Source organism: Lathyrus oleraceus, chromosome 7 (assembly GCF_024323335.1).
Source record: "Lathyrus oleraceus cultivar Zhongwan6 chromosome 7, CAAS_Psat_ZW6_1.0, whole genome shotgun sequence".
Lineage (NCBI taxonomy): Eukaryota > Viridiplantae > Streptophyta > Magnoliopsida > Fabales > Fabaceae > Lathyrus > Lathyrus oleraceus.
Window position 1 is genome coordinate 252,554,371 of NC_066585.1, and position 11,913 is coordinate 252,566,283.

Sequence of the window (11,913 nt, forward strand, 5' to 3'; positions counted from 1 at the left end):
CAAAACATTGTCTTCTATACACCTCCATTTGTCATCATAACTGAGATCTAAGTCTTGTCACAATGCCAAAGCTCGTTGTAATAAGCAGTTACACTCCTGTCACCTTGTTTCGCATGCCACAACTTTGATTTTAAATCAAAAATTTGAGAGGAGTTTTGAATATCAAAGTATGTTTCCTTAACAGCTTCCCACACATCCTTTGCGGAAGGTAAAAACATGTAAGACTTACTTATTCAAATTTCCATAGATCTTATCAACCACGCAATAATCAAGGAGTTTTTCGACTTCCATTGTTTGTAACGAGGGTCTCCTGTTGTCGGTTCAGCTATTGCTCCGGTTAAGAAATCAAGTCTTCATTTGCTATCCAATACTAACCGAAGGGTTTGAGCTCATTCATTATAGTTATTCTCATTCATTTTAGGGGTATTGACTTTGAGGGAGTATAAGGAATCCTCTTGATCATTACCGCTTATGTTGAAATAATTGTCACCAAAAACAATGGTGTTACTGTTTTCATTGTTGTCGTCATTACTGTCACTGTTTATGATCACCAGAGGCTCCTCTCGTACGCCATTTTTGCGGTCACCACTGTTTCCGCGACCGACGCCCGACTCAGGTTGCGGTTGTTCGTCATGGTTGGATCCGATGTAGGCCTATGATGGGGGAGGCCACTTGTTGTTGTTATTCGTCATATGAGACTAAACGGATATGTTATTCGCCCCGAACCCCACTAGTTGTGGAAAGGTGTACCGTAACCCCTAACCTAGAGCTCTTGATACCATATTGAAAAAATAAATAAAAATTATTATATTTTATTCTTCCGCCTTATATTGGTTTATATAGTGAAGATACAATTATTACAATTGATTTTCTACTTAACGAAGAATAAAGAAAAATAAAGATAGTATTAAAGACAATAATAAAACCGAAAATGATATATTTTCCAACACCTTAACATTTTCTCAACAAAATTAACTTAACGGAGGATCAATAATACTAACAGAATTAATTTTAATAGACCAATCTATAATTTTTTTTAGGGACTAAACCAAAATTTTAAATTAGGTTTGTGTTTTGTTCATCAGTGGCAAAATGCGATTTGATTGAATTAATTTTATGAAACTGATTTTGGTTAAGCATAAATTTAAAACAAATGACTTATGTTCGGATTTGCTCACATCAAAGCTAAATGAGCAATAAATTTAAGTGTAGAAATTACAATTTGGGACAAAAACTACAAATTCTAGCTTTGAATCAGCATACAATAATATGAACACCTGCCACCGCAAGAATCTGTCATTACCTTGGTCCAGAAAAAGTTAGAAATTTCCATAAGATGAAGCCCACCCTCAAATATGTACAAGTTGGTCAGTCATTTTGCAAAAATCATCCCGTCGGCAAATTTTAATTTTCAGGCAGGCCAATATTCTCAGACTTGGCTTCAGATTTTCCCTTCACCGATTTTCCATCGTCTGGCGACGGAACGGCAGCGGTTAGCTTTCCCATCTTGTTTTGTAAATCATTTAGAGATTCCTTAGTAACTTTTCCTTTAGGACTTTTCTTTTTATCTACAAGCTTTAATTCTAGTCTGTATAATGCACAGCCATCCTGGTTATTGATCTCGTACTCGTACAAATGCCACTCGAGATAACTTAGAGGCTGGGGATCCATGTAATAGGATCTCTTGTGTCCCCCGTGTTCCTTCATCACTTGCTTCCTTGATTCATGCCAACCACGCCCACTGTAATCGGGGAGTGATCTCTGTTTCCTATTTCCAGTGTCGAACGCCCTTCTAGGCTTGTCAAAGAACAGCCACTCCCTAATAGTTTCACCCTCAAGAAAAGAAAGGTCAAAGAACTCTGCAAAAAGAAAAACTAACAATTCATGTTTTAAACCTAACAAAATAAAATTAGTGATATATAACAGGCTAATAAATTTGCATACTAACCTGAAGCATTCCAAGGGGCTTTCGTTGAAGCAGCGCCTTCGCACTTAGGTATGCCCACTTCTTTTCCCAGTGTCTTTGCAAGAACAGCAGCAAACAAAGGACCGTCTTTTACATCAATGCCACCAGGTCGTAAAATGGGAGTCATGCCAGGGAGACCCTCGCTATTAGCTAAAAGCTCATGATTAGTACTACAGTAGTCCTGGCACCGTTCTAACCCTTGAGCAGGTCTGAAACAGTCCCATAGTGCACATTTTGGGGCTAGAAAAGCAGAAGGTGGAGGGCGGATATTTGGAAGAATGTTAGGTATAAGATTGTCTCCAAATTGTGTGGTGTCATTATCTACGAAAAATTGGCTACAATCAAAGCCTTCTTCAAAACTAAATTGACCCGACTCTGAGTTTTTAATTTCTGTGTTGTGCTCGAGGCTGTGGTTTTGATACAAGTCAAACTGACCAATCAAATCAGAGTTGTGACCTACAGTGTTGTGACTCATTTCTTCATTTAAACCGAATGGATGAAAGTCCAACTGAGCCATGTCTGAGCTATTTAAAGCATTGTTGAATATAGTTGAAGCAGAGCCTTCGAAAGTATGATTTAGTGGCTGGTTATTATCAAAAGATTTCTGCAATACAACTGCCACTTGTTATCGCTTAAAAAAAGCAAGAAAAATAACAGATTGATGAGTAGAGCACAGAATATGATTAAACATATAGAAAACACCCAGTTCACATATATTCTTTCTTTATGCATTGTGCATTGCCTTTTTTATAGAAATTAAAAAATAGAATGAACCTATTTTCTTTCTATAAACATTTTCAATTTTCAGTTGATCATGCTATGGATGAAAGGCTACTACAGTAAACAATTGTGACAGTGAGAAGATGGATGGCTGGCTAACCAAGGAAAGTGTATTTTTGGGAACATTAAAATGGTTCTTTGGCATTTTTCAAATTTCAGACAACACTAAATTAGTAATCAAAAATGCGTTTTAAAATTTTTGTTGAATGCATTTTCTAAGGCATATTTTCAAGGAAAATGAAAACAGAAACCTATAGAAGTAAATGGGCTCTAAGTTCTTTGTTCAAATATTTTCATTTTTGGAACAACTAATCACTAACTGGTTAATCAAATCAATAAGTGGCTAGACATTCACAACTATGAACTTTATTAAACAGTTGAATGTTTGATTATTCCTCGCAAGAAATATTTTCTAAGAGATATTGTTTGGTAATTTTACTTCTACAAATGAATTTCAACAAGTTGGAATCAATGTGAACTGAAAAATTAGAAGAAGATTTAATATCTTCCTAAACCTTTAAATAACCTACATCAAGTGATCAGATGACTTGGGCTGAGCTCAAGTGATACAGTTTGTATACGGTTATGGTAATTCACACAACATGTAAGGTAAGGGCTGCCCAAGCTTTATAAACACTACACACACAATGAAGGTGTTGGAGGCTGCAATGAAGGCAAGTCAAATGCCACAATTAGGTGACTAGGGGTGATATGTCTCAATGAGCCCGAAGCGTGGGTGATGCTGGAAATCCAACAACAGATCTAGGATAGGCTTTGTTATCATCTTTAGAATGTGGGTTTGGGCCTAAGTCATCCCTACAAAACTAGCTCGTAAGGTGAGAGTTGTCCAAGCTTTATAAACACTACACAGGTCATATCTCTAAGCAATGTGGTATTAAATCCACCCCTTCAAACCCCACAGAATGAAGGTGTTGGAGGTTGCAATGAAGACAGATCAAATGCCGCAGTTAGGCAACTAAGGGCGAACTACAATGAAGGCATAATCTCCAACACTTACAATTAGAAACAAACGTGCAAACCACATATTAGTTTCATATATAATTTGGAAAAACAAAACCATGAAATGATAAAAACTGAAAATGTATAAGACCCCTCTGTCTCATTTTAGGTGTCCTGTTAGAGTTTTGCACACCGCTTAAGATAATAATTAGTTGTGTTGACTTCAATGATAAAATGAGTTTAATTTGCCAAAATACCCTTATTAATAGTAGTTAGGTGAGTAGAAAAACAAAAACTAAGAATATATTAGTGGAAAAATTAATAAATATTTCATTAGTATTCTAAAGGAACAAATAATTGAAGATATTAAACATTGCAAAAGGGACACTTACAATGAGATGGGATAGTGATAAATAAGACAGTAGTTATTTAGAAAAATAACCATAAATAAGAGGAGGGAGACAGATAGAGAATATTGTGTATTTTGTATATTGGTTGGTGTGAGAGAGACCAGGCTCTCTAACTCCTAGTGGGCAGTTATTTTCGGTTCTTTCCCTTTCCCTATCTCTTAGGGCAGCGTCTGTATTTTCAGTATTTCCACATAACTATCCAGTTAATTAAGAGTAAAACAGTAGAATTCAAACTGGTTCTAGCATTTGGTATCAAAGCTAGGATCCTTGGAGCTTCTGATGTATGAAGAAAAAAATGGAACCATGGATGAGAATATTAGAAGAGAGGCCGGCGGTGGCATTGAGCCAGCAACTTAAGGTAAGTTAACCAAACTATTTGAATGTCTACTTACTCAGTTATGCCACACGGAACAAACAAAATCACCCTAACTGAAAATGTAAGGAACTATAACAAAAACATTCTACTGAATAGCATGATAAACAAAAATAAGTAGGGTGGGGTTCAAATTTAGCACCAGACAAGTTAACATGCAACGCATATATAAAGGACTCTCCAGAACAAGTGAAAGAAACCCACCTCCTGAAAATACGGATAATTGTTATCACTAATGTTATTTTGATGGACATCAGTCTTCGACGGCCCAGGGTTTGTTAATGGACTTGTTGCGTCATCTTTCTCCTCAATTGCTTGCAACAGTTGGGCTAAATCCCCGGTAAACGAACCAAGGCTCCCATCCTACATAACACCAACAAATACACTATATAAAAATACATTTAATTCAATTTGTTTGCAAGATGGAGGAAAAAATATGCAGAGACAATATTCAAAAGACATACAGCTAAGGAAGTAGCCGGAGACTCGAGTTCGGCCTTCCACTCTCGAAGCAACTGATGCATCTGCTCCTCAAACATCACAATGTCATTAGCCCTGCTTTCCTTTCTGGCAGACTGAAGATTGGTGAAAATCCCTTGAATCTTATCCACCAAGTATTTCTCTTTTTCTTTCATGGATTTATGAGAAGATGACCCACATTTTCCCTTGGGATTTTCTTTCATCATACCTTCCTTGAAGAATTGCTACAGAATATTTAGACACAACAAATGTTCACATCACATCACAAAAATAATCATTCACATTCAAGCAAAATAGTAATAATAAATTGCAGCACTGATGAACCCTAACAGTGGTAGATAGATGACACTACCCTAATTGAGCAAGTTTGGGGAATTTACACACCGATGTTGAATTTATAGCAAAAATATGTGAAGGGTAATATATATACCTTTAGCCTTAAATTGGAGAAAGAAGAAAAGTGGATGAGAATCAGGAGGAGCGAACCCTCCTCCGACTTGGGAGGCGGCGATTTGTTGAAGTGTGAACTTAAATTTGACGCAACAAGTTTGGATTTGGGTATTATTGCCTTCATACATACCTTTCTCCTTTTTTTCCATATTTACCCTTCTTAATGGGGTGCATGATTTTTTTTCAGTAAACGGTTTAAAGCTTTTTTTTTGTTTTTTCTTTTTTTTTCCTGACGGCTCAGTATTTTAGAAAGTAAAGTAAAATAACATTTTAGTCTTTTAGAAACTAAAGAATATTTTGAGAATTTTTTTAAATAATCATGTTTTTCAAAATAAATTATAAATAATTATATTTTAAAAAATATTAAATTAATTAAGTGTAAGCAAACTCATTAGTGCATGCATATGCATACAACTTTTGTATACAGAAGTTATCACATATGGCGCATGCATAAAGTAATGTTTCTGGCATATGCGTCTATCCTCTAAGACCGTGGTTATTGTGTATAAAAGTTGGTATAAAAAAGACAGCACATTAGTCATAGATAGACTAAAGTGTAAAAAAAAAATGTATACTAGCCGTGGCTAAGTTGTATACACTACTATATACAAAAGTTGTATACATGCATCACATAAAATAGTTATCGTGTCCTGTATGCATGCGTCAATGAATTTAGCTACATCTCTTGTTAGTGAATTTTTTCTTTAAAACATAGTTAAATTGATATTTTTTGAAAATATAATTATTTTAAAATTTATTTTGAAAAACATGTTATGTTAAAAAAAATCACATTTTAAATTTGTTTGATTTGGTTTTATAAAATTGTTTTTAATTTTAAAATTTTAAAATAATAAAATTTATTTAAAATTTTAGTTCTACAAAATTATTATTTATTTAAGAGTTTAAATACTAAAAAAACTAAAGTAGATTTTAAACGTTTTTGTTTCTTAATTTTAAAATTAAAAAGAGAAAAAATAACAAAAAGTGATACATAATAATAAATTTGTAATATTATGTCATTTTAAAACGGTTTTAAAGTAAAATTATTAAACATATCTTTTTAGTTAAATTACAAAATAATTTTTAAAAATTAAAAATTATTAAAACAAGTATTTGATAATATTTGTATGGGTAAGGCTAACTTCTACCCCTAGGACACAGGTTAAAAATTCTACTTATGATAAATTTGTATTGAAAAAAGCATTAAAAAAAATTAATTATATATTTTCATTTAAATCAGCGCACAATTTCCAAAACAAATATTTCTTTATTTGGTTTTTAACTTGGACCCCTAGAATACAAGTTAACATTACTTTTTTTTTATATATATATATATATATATATATATATATATATATATATATATATATATATATATATATAATAACGGAATTAGAAGGAAAAAACAAACATTAAAAAAATTGGAGAGATTTTGTCTTCCCTCCCTTTCATAAAATTTGAACCAAACACATTTAATTAAAAGTATTATCTTCCCTCTCTTTTTCTCCCCTGCGTCTAGGAATTGCAAAACGGGACGGCGGTCCCAAATGAAATTAAACTTAAAATCTAGTTCGCCCCGCCAAGGTGGTTGGCGGGTGGCGGGCTTGTCAACCTACTTATTTATTTTTTATTTTTTAATAGATTAATAGACTTATTTTTATATTTTAATTAAATTTTTCACTTATTTTTTAAAACAATTTTTTATAAAATATTTTTTTAATAAATTTTATTTAAAATAATATTACATATATTCACAAATAAACTTATAAAATAGAGTCATCAATAAGAGTTAGCCTTCAACCAAACAAAATAAATATTTTGAATGCTTGATAATTAGATTGACGGACTACGGACCAACCTGCCCCTTTTTTGACGGATTCAATGCGGGACTGTTTAAGGTGGGGCAGATTAAGTGGGTAGACAGATACAAAATCCTAATCCAACCCACCATTATTGTTTGACGGGTGCATGGACCGACTAGACGGGACCATCATTATTGTTTGACGAGTGCGTCGACCGACTAGACAGACCACATCCCGTTTTGTCACCCCTACCTACCTCTACTCCGAATAAACACAGTCTTATCAACATTGAAAATAATACATATCTAAATATTGGATTGTGGAGATAACCTTCGTGATAACCCTAACTGAAATGAATATAGCGACAACATTGTAGCACTATGAAGTAGTTTAGATGGAGGTGCAATCAAATTAAATGATGATGGTTTAAATTTCACATCACTTAAGCATTGCGGATTGAGCAAGGATTGATTTTTTTGAAGATGTGTTCAATTTGTTTGGAACTCGCATGAAGGTATCAAAATGGTTTCTGGTAGCCATGGAGGTGCAATCAAATTAAATGATGATGGTTTAAATTTCACATCACTTAAGCATTGCGATTGAGCAAGGATTGATTTTTTTGAAGATGTGTTCAATTCGTTTGGAACTCGCATGAAGGTATCAAAATGGTTTCTGGTAGCCATGGAGGTGCAATCAAATTAAATGATGATGGTTTAAATTTCACATCACTTAAGCATTGCGATTGAGCAAGGATTGATTTTTTTTTTAAGATGTGTTCAATTCGTTTGGAACTCGCATGAAGGTATCAAAAAGGTTTTTGGTAGCCATTGTACCCTTAGCGAGGGTTTTAGTTGCGGTGTAATTGATTGTCAACATTATTAGAATTATCACAGTCAGAACTTGACAATTTGCATATGTTTCGACGAATTGCTTGTTATATAGTAATTTTGGGTATATTTTGGATTTGTGATATGTGTGAAATGAAATAAAATGATAAATATTGAATGAATTTGAATGAAATATGATGGAATCTCTTTCCTTCCATTTTATCCAATCTTTCATTTTTATTTCATTCAATTTATGGTGTATGCAATAAAATGAAACATTATTAATTAAATATTTAAATAATGAGATTTATATTCCATTTCATTCTGCTACATTTTACTTTTATATGTTTGATTCCACTCTGTTGAAGTTTTCTGGTTAGAAAAAAAAACTATTGTGAATTTTCAGCCACTCAATGAACTTTTCTAATTTTTTGATTCTGGATCTTCTCTATTTGTAGTTCATAGCCAGCCACATTGATTTTTCCTACACTTTGTGATTTCTACGTTCTCATTTGATCATCAACGAATTGGTGGGAAATTGAGTTGATTCAGTGGAGAATAAAGATTTTTGGTGGAAACATTAATGGAGTTGTTGGGTGATGGTCAAAATTCCTATCAACTTCTTCATCCATCTTTGTCACTATGAGTCTAATGCTGAGGACCGGCTCATTCATATCGGATGTCCATTTTAATTATAAAAATGGATCCAATTTTTTTTTAAAATACAATTATAATAATTAAAAAATATATATCAAAAATACAATTACGTATTAACTAAAAATAAATTTAATTATAATTATTTTGAGTTTTGATCTTGATTTTTGTATGTATTGAATTTTCTTCATAACATTTCTTTCGATTATTGAGTTTTTTTAATAAAATTTTATTTATTTTTATTAATATTTATGAAAAAAAATATGAAATTTTCAAAATTTAGAGTCTCTAATATTTGGGACTGGGACCCTGTGCTACAGCACATCCTGCACTTGCACAGGGTCGGCCCCGCTAATGCCCTCCTTATGCTTCATCATTTATCTAGAGTAAAAAATTTGTCACATAAACAAAATTTCATTTTCATCTCTTCTCCCACTTCGTGAACACTTAAAAATTTCATCAGATGATGTTTAGCAGTCATCATGCAAGGATTTTGAATTAGAGATTATTCCGATTAAAACTCAATTCTCAACAGTAGAGATTCTAACAACTTAGAACTGACTCTAATACAATCGAGAAATTATGAAAAATAATAATAGAGAACTATATTGAAGAAGATAATTGTTCAAACGGGGATTCATTCCCAAATGAGACGGGAGGCATTCTTAAATACAACATCCTTCACGACTTTAAAGTTAAAATTAATAATAGAACCAAATCAAAAACAAAATCGAAAGCCAAAAAACATTGAGCTGTTAACTCATAAGACAGAGGTTGAAAAGCCAAGCCAAGGAAACTATATTAAATCTGATTATTACAAAATTACAAGGGACTTATTTTCTGCCAATCATTTGACAAATGTGAAGAGTAGCAAGTGATTGACTAACAAAACTTTAGATGAGGGAAATGTGATTATCCGGAGGCTTGAGAAATGTGGTTGGCTTCTATCATGAAAGTTTTACTCTCTTGTAGTTTTTTCCAATGTGAAACCTAACATGCCATTATTATTCAGAAAGAAACTTTTTAGGAAGAGCACATTGACAAATTTGAGGATATGTGCATTTAAGACCAATCCTCAGTGCCCCTCACCACATCTAAAAATGAATCTTTTAGATATGTTTTTATACCTTCTTATATATTATGTCTCTCTTAGAAGTTAGAACATTTTTAATATCAGTTCCATTTCTTTCCAAACCAGATAAATAAACTTATAAAGCATTCTATCAAAATCTGTGTGCAATGCTTAACAAGTGAGACAATCAAGTGGATTTTGATTTTTTATCTTCACCAGCATTGGCGTGCCTGAAGTTAAGAACTCCGGCAAGTCCCCGTCCTCTAGCAAGTTGTTCCAGCTCTTCAAGTTTTTGTGCAAGAACTTCAATTTCCATGCCCAACTCTTCACTTCTAGTCTTAATTGCCTGCAATGTTACAAAAATATGAGCACATATTTAGAATAATTTGGCCCCTATAGCTGTTTCTGCCCTCTCCAATTAACAGACTACAAGAAGACAAACATTGCTTTGCTTCAATGAAATCCCTACATAAACTACCCCCCATAGAAAGATAATCAACCTGTATTTCACGTCTGCGTAGTTCTTCCTTTCTTGCCTCTGATCTAGAACTTCTTTGCACCTCAAAGATTACAGCAGCTCCTGCAACCTAAATAAAAGGAGATTGAACTTATAATATATAACTAATCATATTAGCTGTTAGAAAAACCATAGATGATGATGACAAGAGAAATCTTGATAGCTGGTATGGTACAGATAAAAAAAATAGTATGCTATTATTCTTGTATGCAAGAAGTGGAAACAAAATAGCTGGAAATTCTACAAATAATTGAAAGCACTTTTATATGAATGCATGTAATATTTTAAGATAGCACCAGGAAGAGAAGAATCGGACACAAATGGCACAACGTATAGACATAATTCAACACGGTAAAATACACAAACAGGTAGAAGGCATTCAATCAAACAAGAAACAAATAACGTTATATCTGATAATAATAATAATAATAATAATGATGATTACAGTGAAAACAAAGAATTCTCCAAGGAGATCAGCAGCAGCTTGGACAGCTTTCTCTTCATTGAGAGGACGAATGGCAACATCAGTAGCTTGACCATAAATGCGTCTCTGAATTCTTGTGGTAAACCTGTGATTGGTCTGTGCAATGCTGATGATGAAATTGCGGAACTTAGGGTGGTATCCAGCTTCTTTTTTGAGCCTATTGGCGATGGGTTTGCAAGCGGTTTTCAAAGCTAGTGTTCCTAGCTTTACTAGTGGGAGTACTGCCATTTCTCAAACTCTCTACACACTTCGGTCACTGTTGTTCACGAAAATGACTTATTTTTTTGCTTTGTTTATTGAATGATTTGCAACGTAATAGAGTAAAGTGATTCGAGTTTCGTTTTCCGGTGTTGTGATGCGTTGGTGTGAGGCTTGGCGATGGTATTTTCTTGCTCAACAAGCGCGATGATGTCGAATGAGTATGTGTCCCATTAAAAATGAATGAAGGAATATATACTTTTTCCATTTCTTATTATTATTCCAACAAAATTATTGAATAACCATTTTTTTCAATTAATTTTTAAATACTTATGTTTTAAAAAAATGCAATTAATTCAATTGGTCACTCCATTGAAAAATATGAGTTCTAGTCAATTGAATTATAGCGATTGAATTATGTCTAACAAATTGAATTTGTGATTTTGCTTGGTCATAGGAGCAGTAGTTAATTCATATGTTTTATAGGAGTGTACAAGGATTGGGTTGAATCGGATTTGACTTAATTTGTTATCCAATCCGTTCAAACTTCAATGGATTGAATTTGTTGTCCAACTTGTAATTTCATTGTCAAAATCGACTCGAACCGACTCGTTCATTTATGGATCGGATTTGCAAATTGCGTTTCAAATAAAAAATATTTATAATTCTTTTTCTCGGTTTAAAAATTAAAATAACACAACTCAATACAATAATACGTATTTATAACACTCCAATTCGATGAAAGACATCATATAATATTCAATAAAATCCATCAACACGACATAACATTTGATTTGATAATACTATAAATTGGAAATGATACAAAAGAAAACAAGAAATAACATTTAATCTTATAATTAAACAAATTTATTGGTCTAGTAGTATTATTGGTTGAGAATAGAAAAAATTATGGTTATTAGTGAGATATTAATTTTACATT

At 32.9% G+C, this 11,913-nt stretch overlaps 2 protein-coding genes across 2 annotated transcripts; both read right to left on the reverse strand.

Annotated features, from left to right (window-relative positions):
• Positions 1-1,085: 1,085 nt before the first annotated feature.
• Positions 1,086-5,561, reverse strand: LOC127101646 (transcription factor VOZ1). Its single transcript, XM_051039115.1, has 5 exons — positions 5,400-5,561; positions 4,954-5,193; positions 4,694-4,852; positions 1,949-2,570; positions 1,086-1,859 (listed from the first exon to the last, which is right to left on the reverse strand). The coding sequence occupies exons 1-5, from the start codon at positions 5,541-5,543 to the stop codon at positions 1,405-1,407; spliced, it is 1,620 nt and encodes a 539-aa protein (XP_050895072.1). The 5' UTR covers positions 5,544-5,561; the 3' UTR covers positions 1,086-1,404.
• A 3,915-nt stretch (positions 5,562-9,476) lies between these two features.
• Positions 9,477-11,211, reverse strand: LOC127106916 (uncharacterized). Its single transcript, XM_051044204.1, has 3 exons — positions 10,737-11,211; positions 10,275-10,361; positions 9,477-10,120 (listed from the first exon to the last, which is right to left on the reverse strand). Exons 1-3 carry the CDS (start codon positions 11,001-11,003, stop codon positions 9,962-9,964), a joined length of 513 nt encoding a protein of 170 aa, XP_050900161.1. The 5' UTR covers positions 11,004-11,211; the 3' UTR covers positions 9,477-9,961.
• Between the last annotated feature and the right edge of the window lie 702 nt (positions 11,212-11,913).

Excerpts from the sequence above, each read along its gene's own strand:
- LOC127101646 (XM_051039115.1), bottom strand. The coding sequence starts at position 5,543 with ATGAAGGCAATAATACCCAAATCCAAACTTGTTGCGTCAAATTTAAGT. Across the intron at positions 4,853-4,953 it reads CTCCGGCTACTTCCTTAGCT|GATGGGAGCCTTGGTTCGTT; the intron begins GTATGTCTTTTG and ends GGTGTTATGTAG. Across the intron at positions 1,860-1,948 it reads AGCCCCTTGGAATGCTTCAG|AGTTCTTTGACCTTTCTTTT; the intron begins GTTAGTATGCAA and ends TTCTTTTTGCAG.
- LOC127106916 (XM_051044204.1), bottom strand. The coding sequence starts at position 11,003 with ATGGCAGTACTCCCACTAGTAAAGCTAGGAACACTAGCTTTGAAAACC. Across the intron at positions 10,362-10,736 it reads GAGAATTCTTTGTTTTCACT|GTTGCAGGAGCTGCTGTAAT; the intron begins GTAATCATCATT and ends CCTTTTATTTAG. Across the intron at positions 10,121-10,274 it reads TACGCAGACGTGAAATACAG|GCAATTAAGACTAGAAGTGA; the intron begins GTTGATTATCTT and ends GTAACATTGCAG.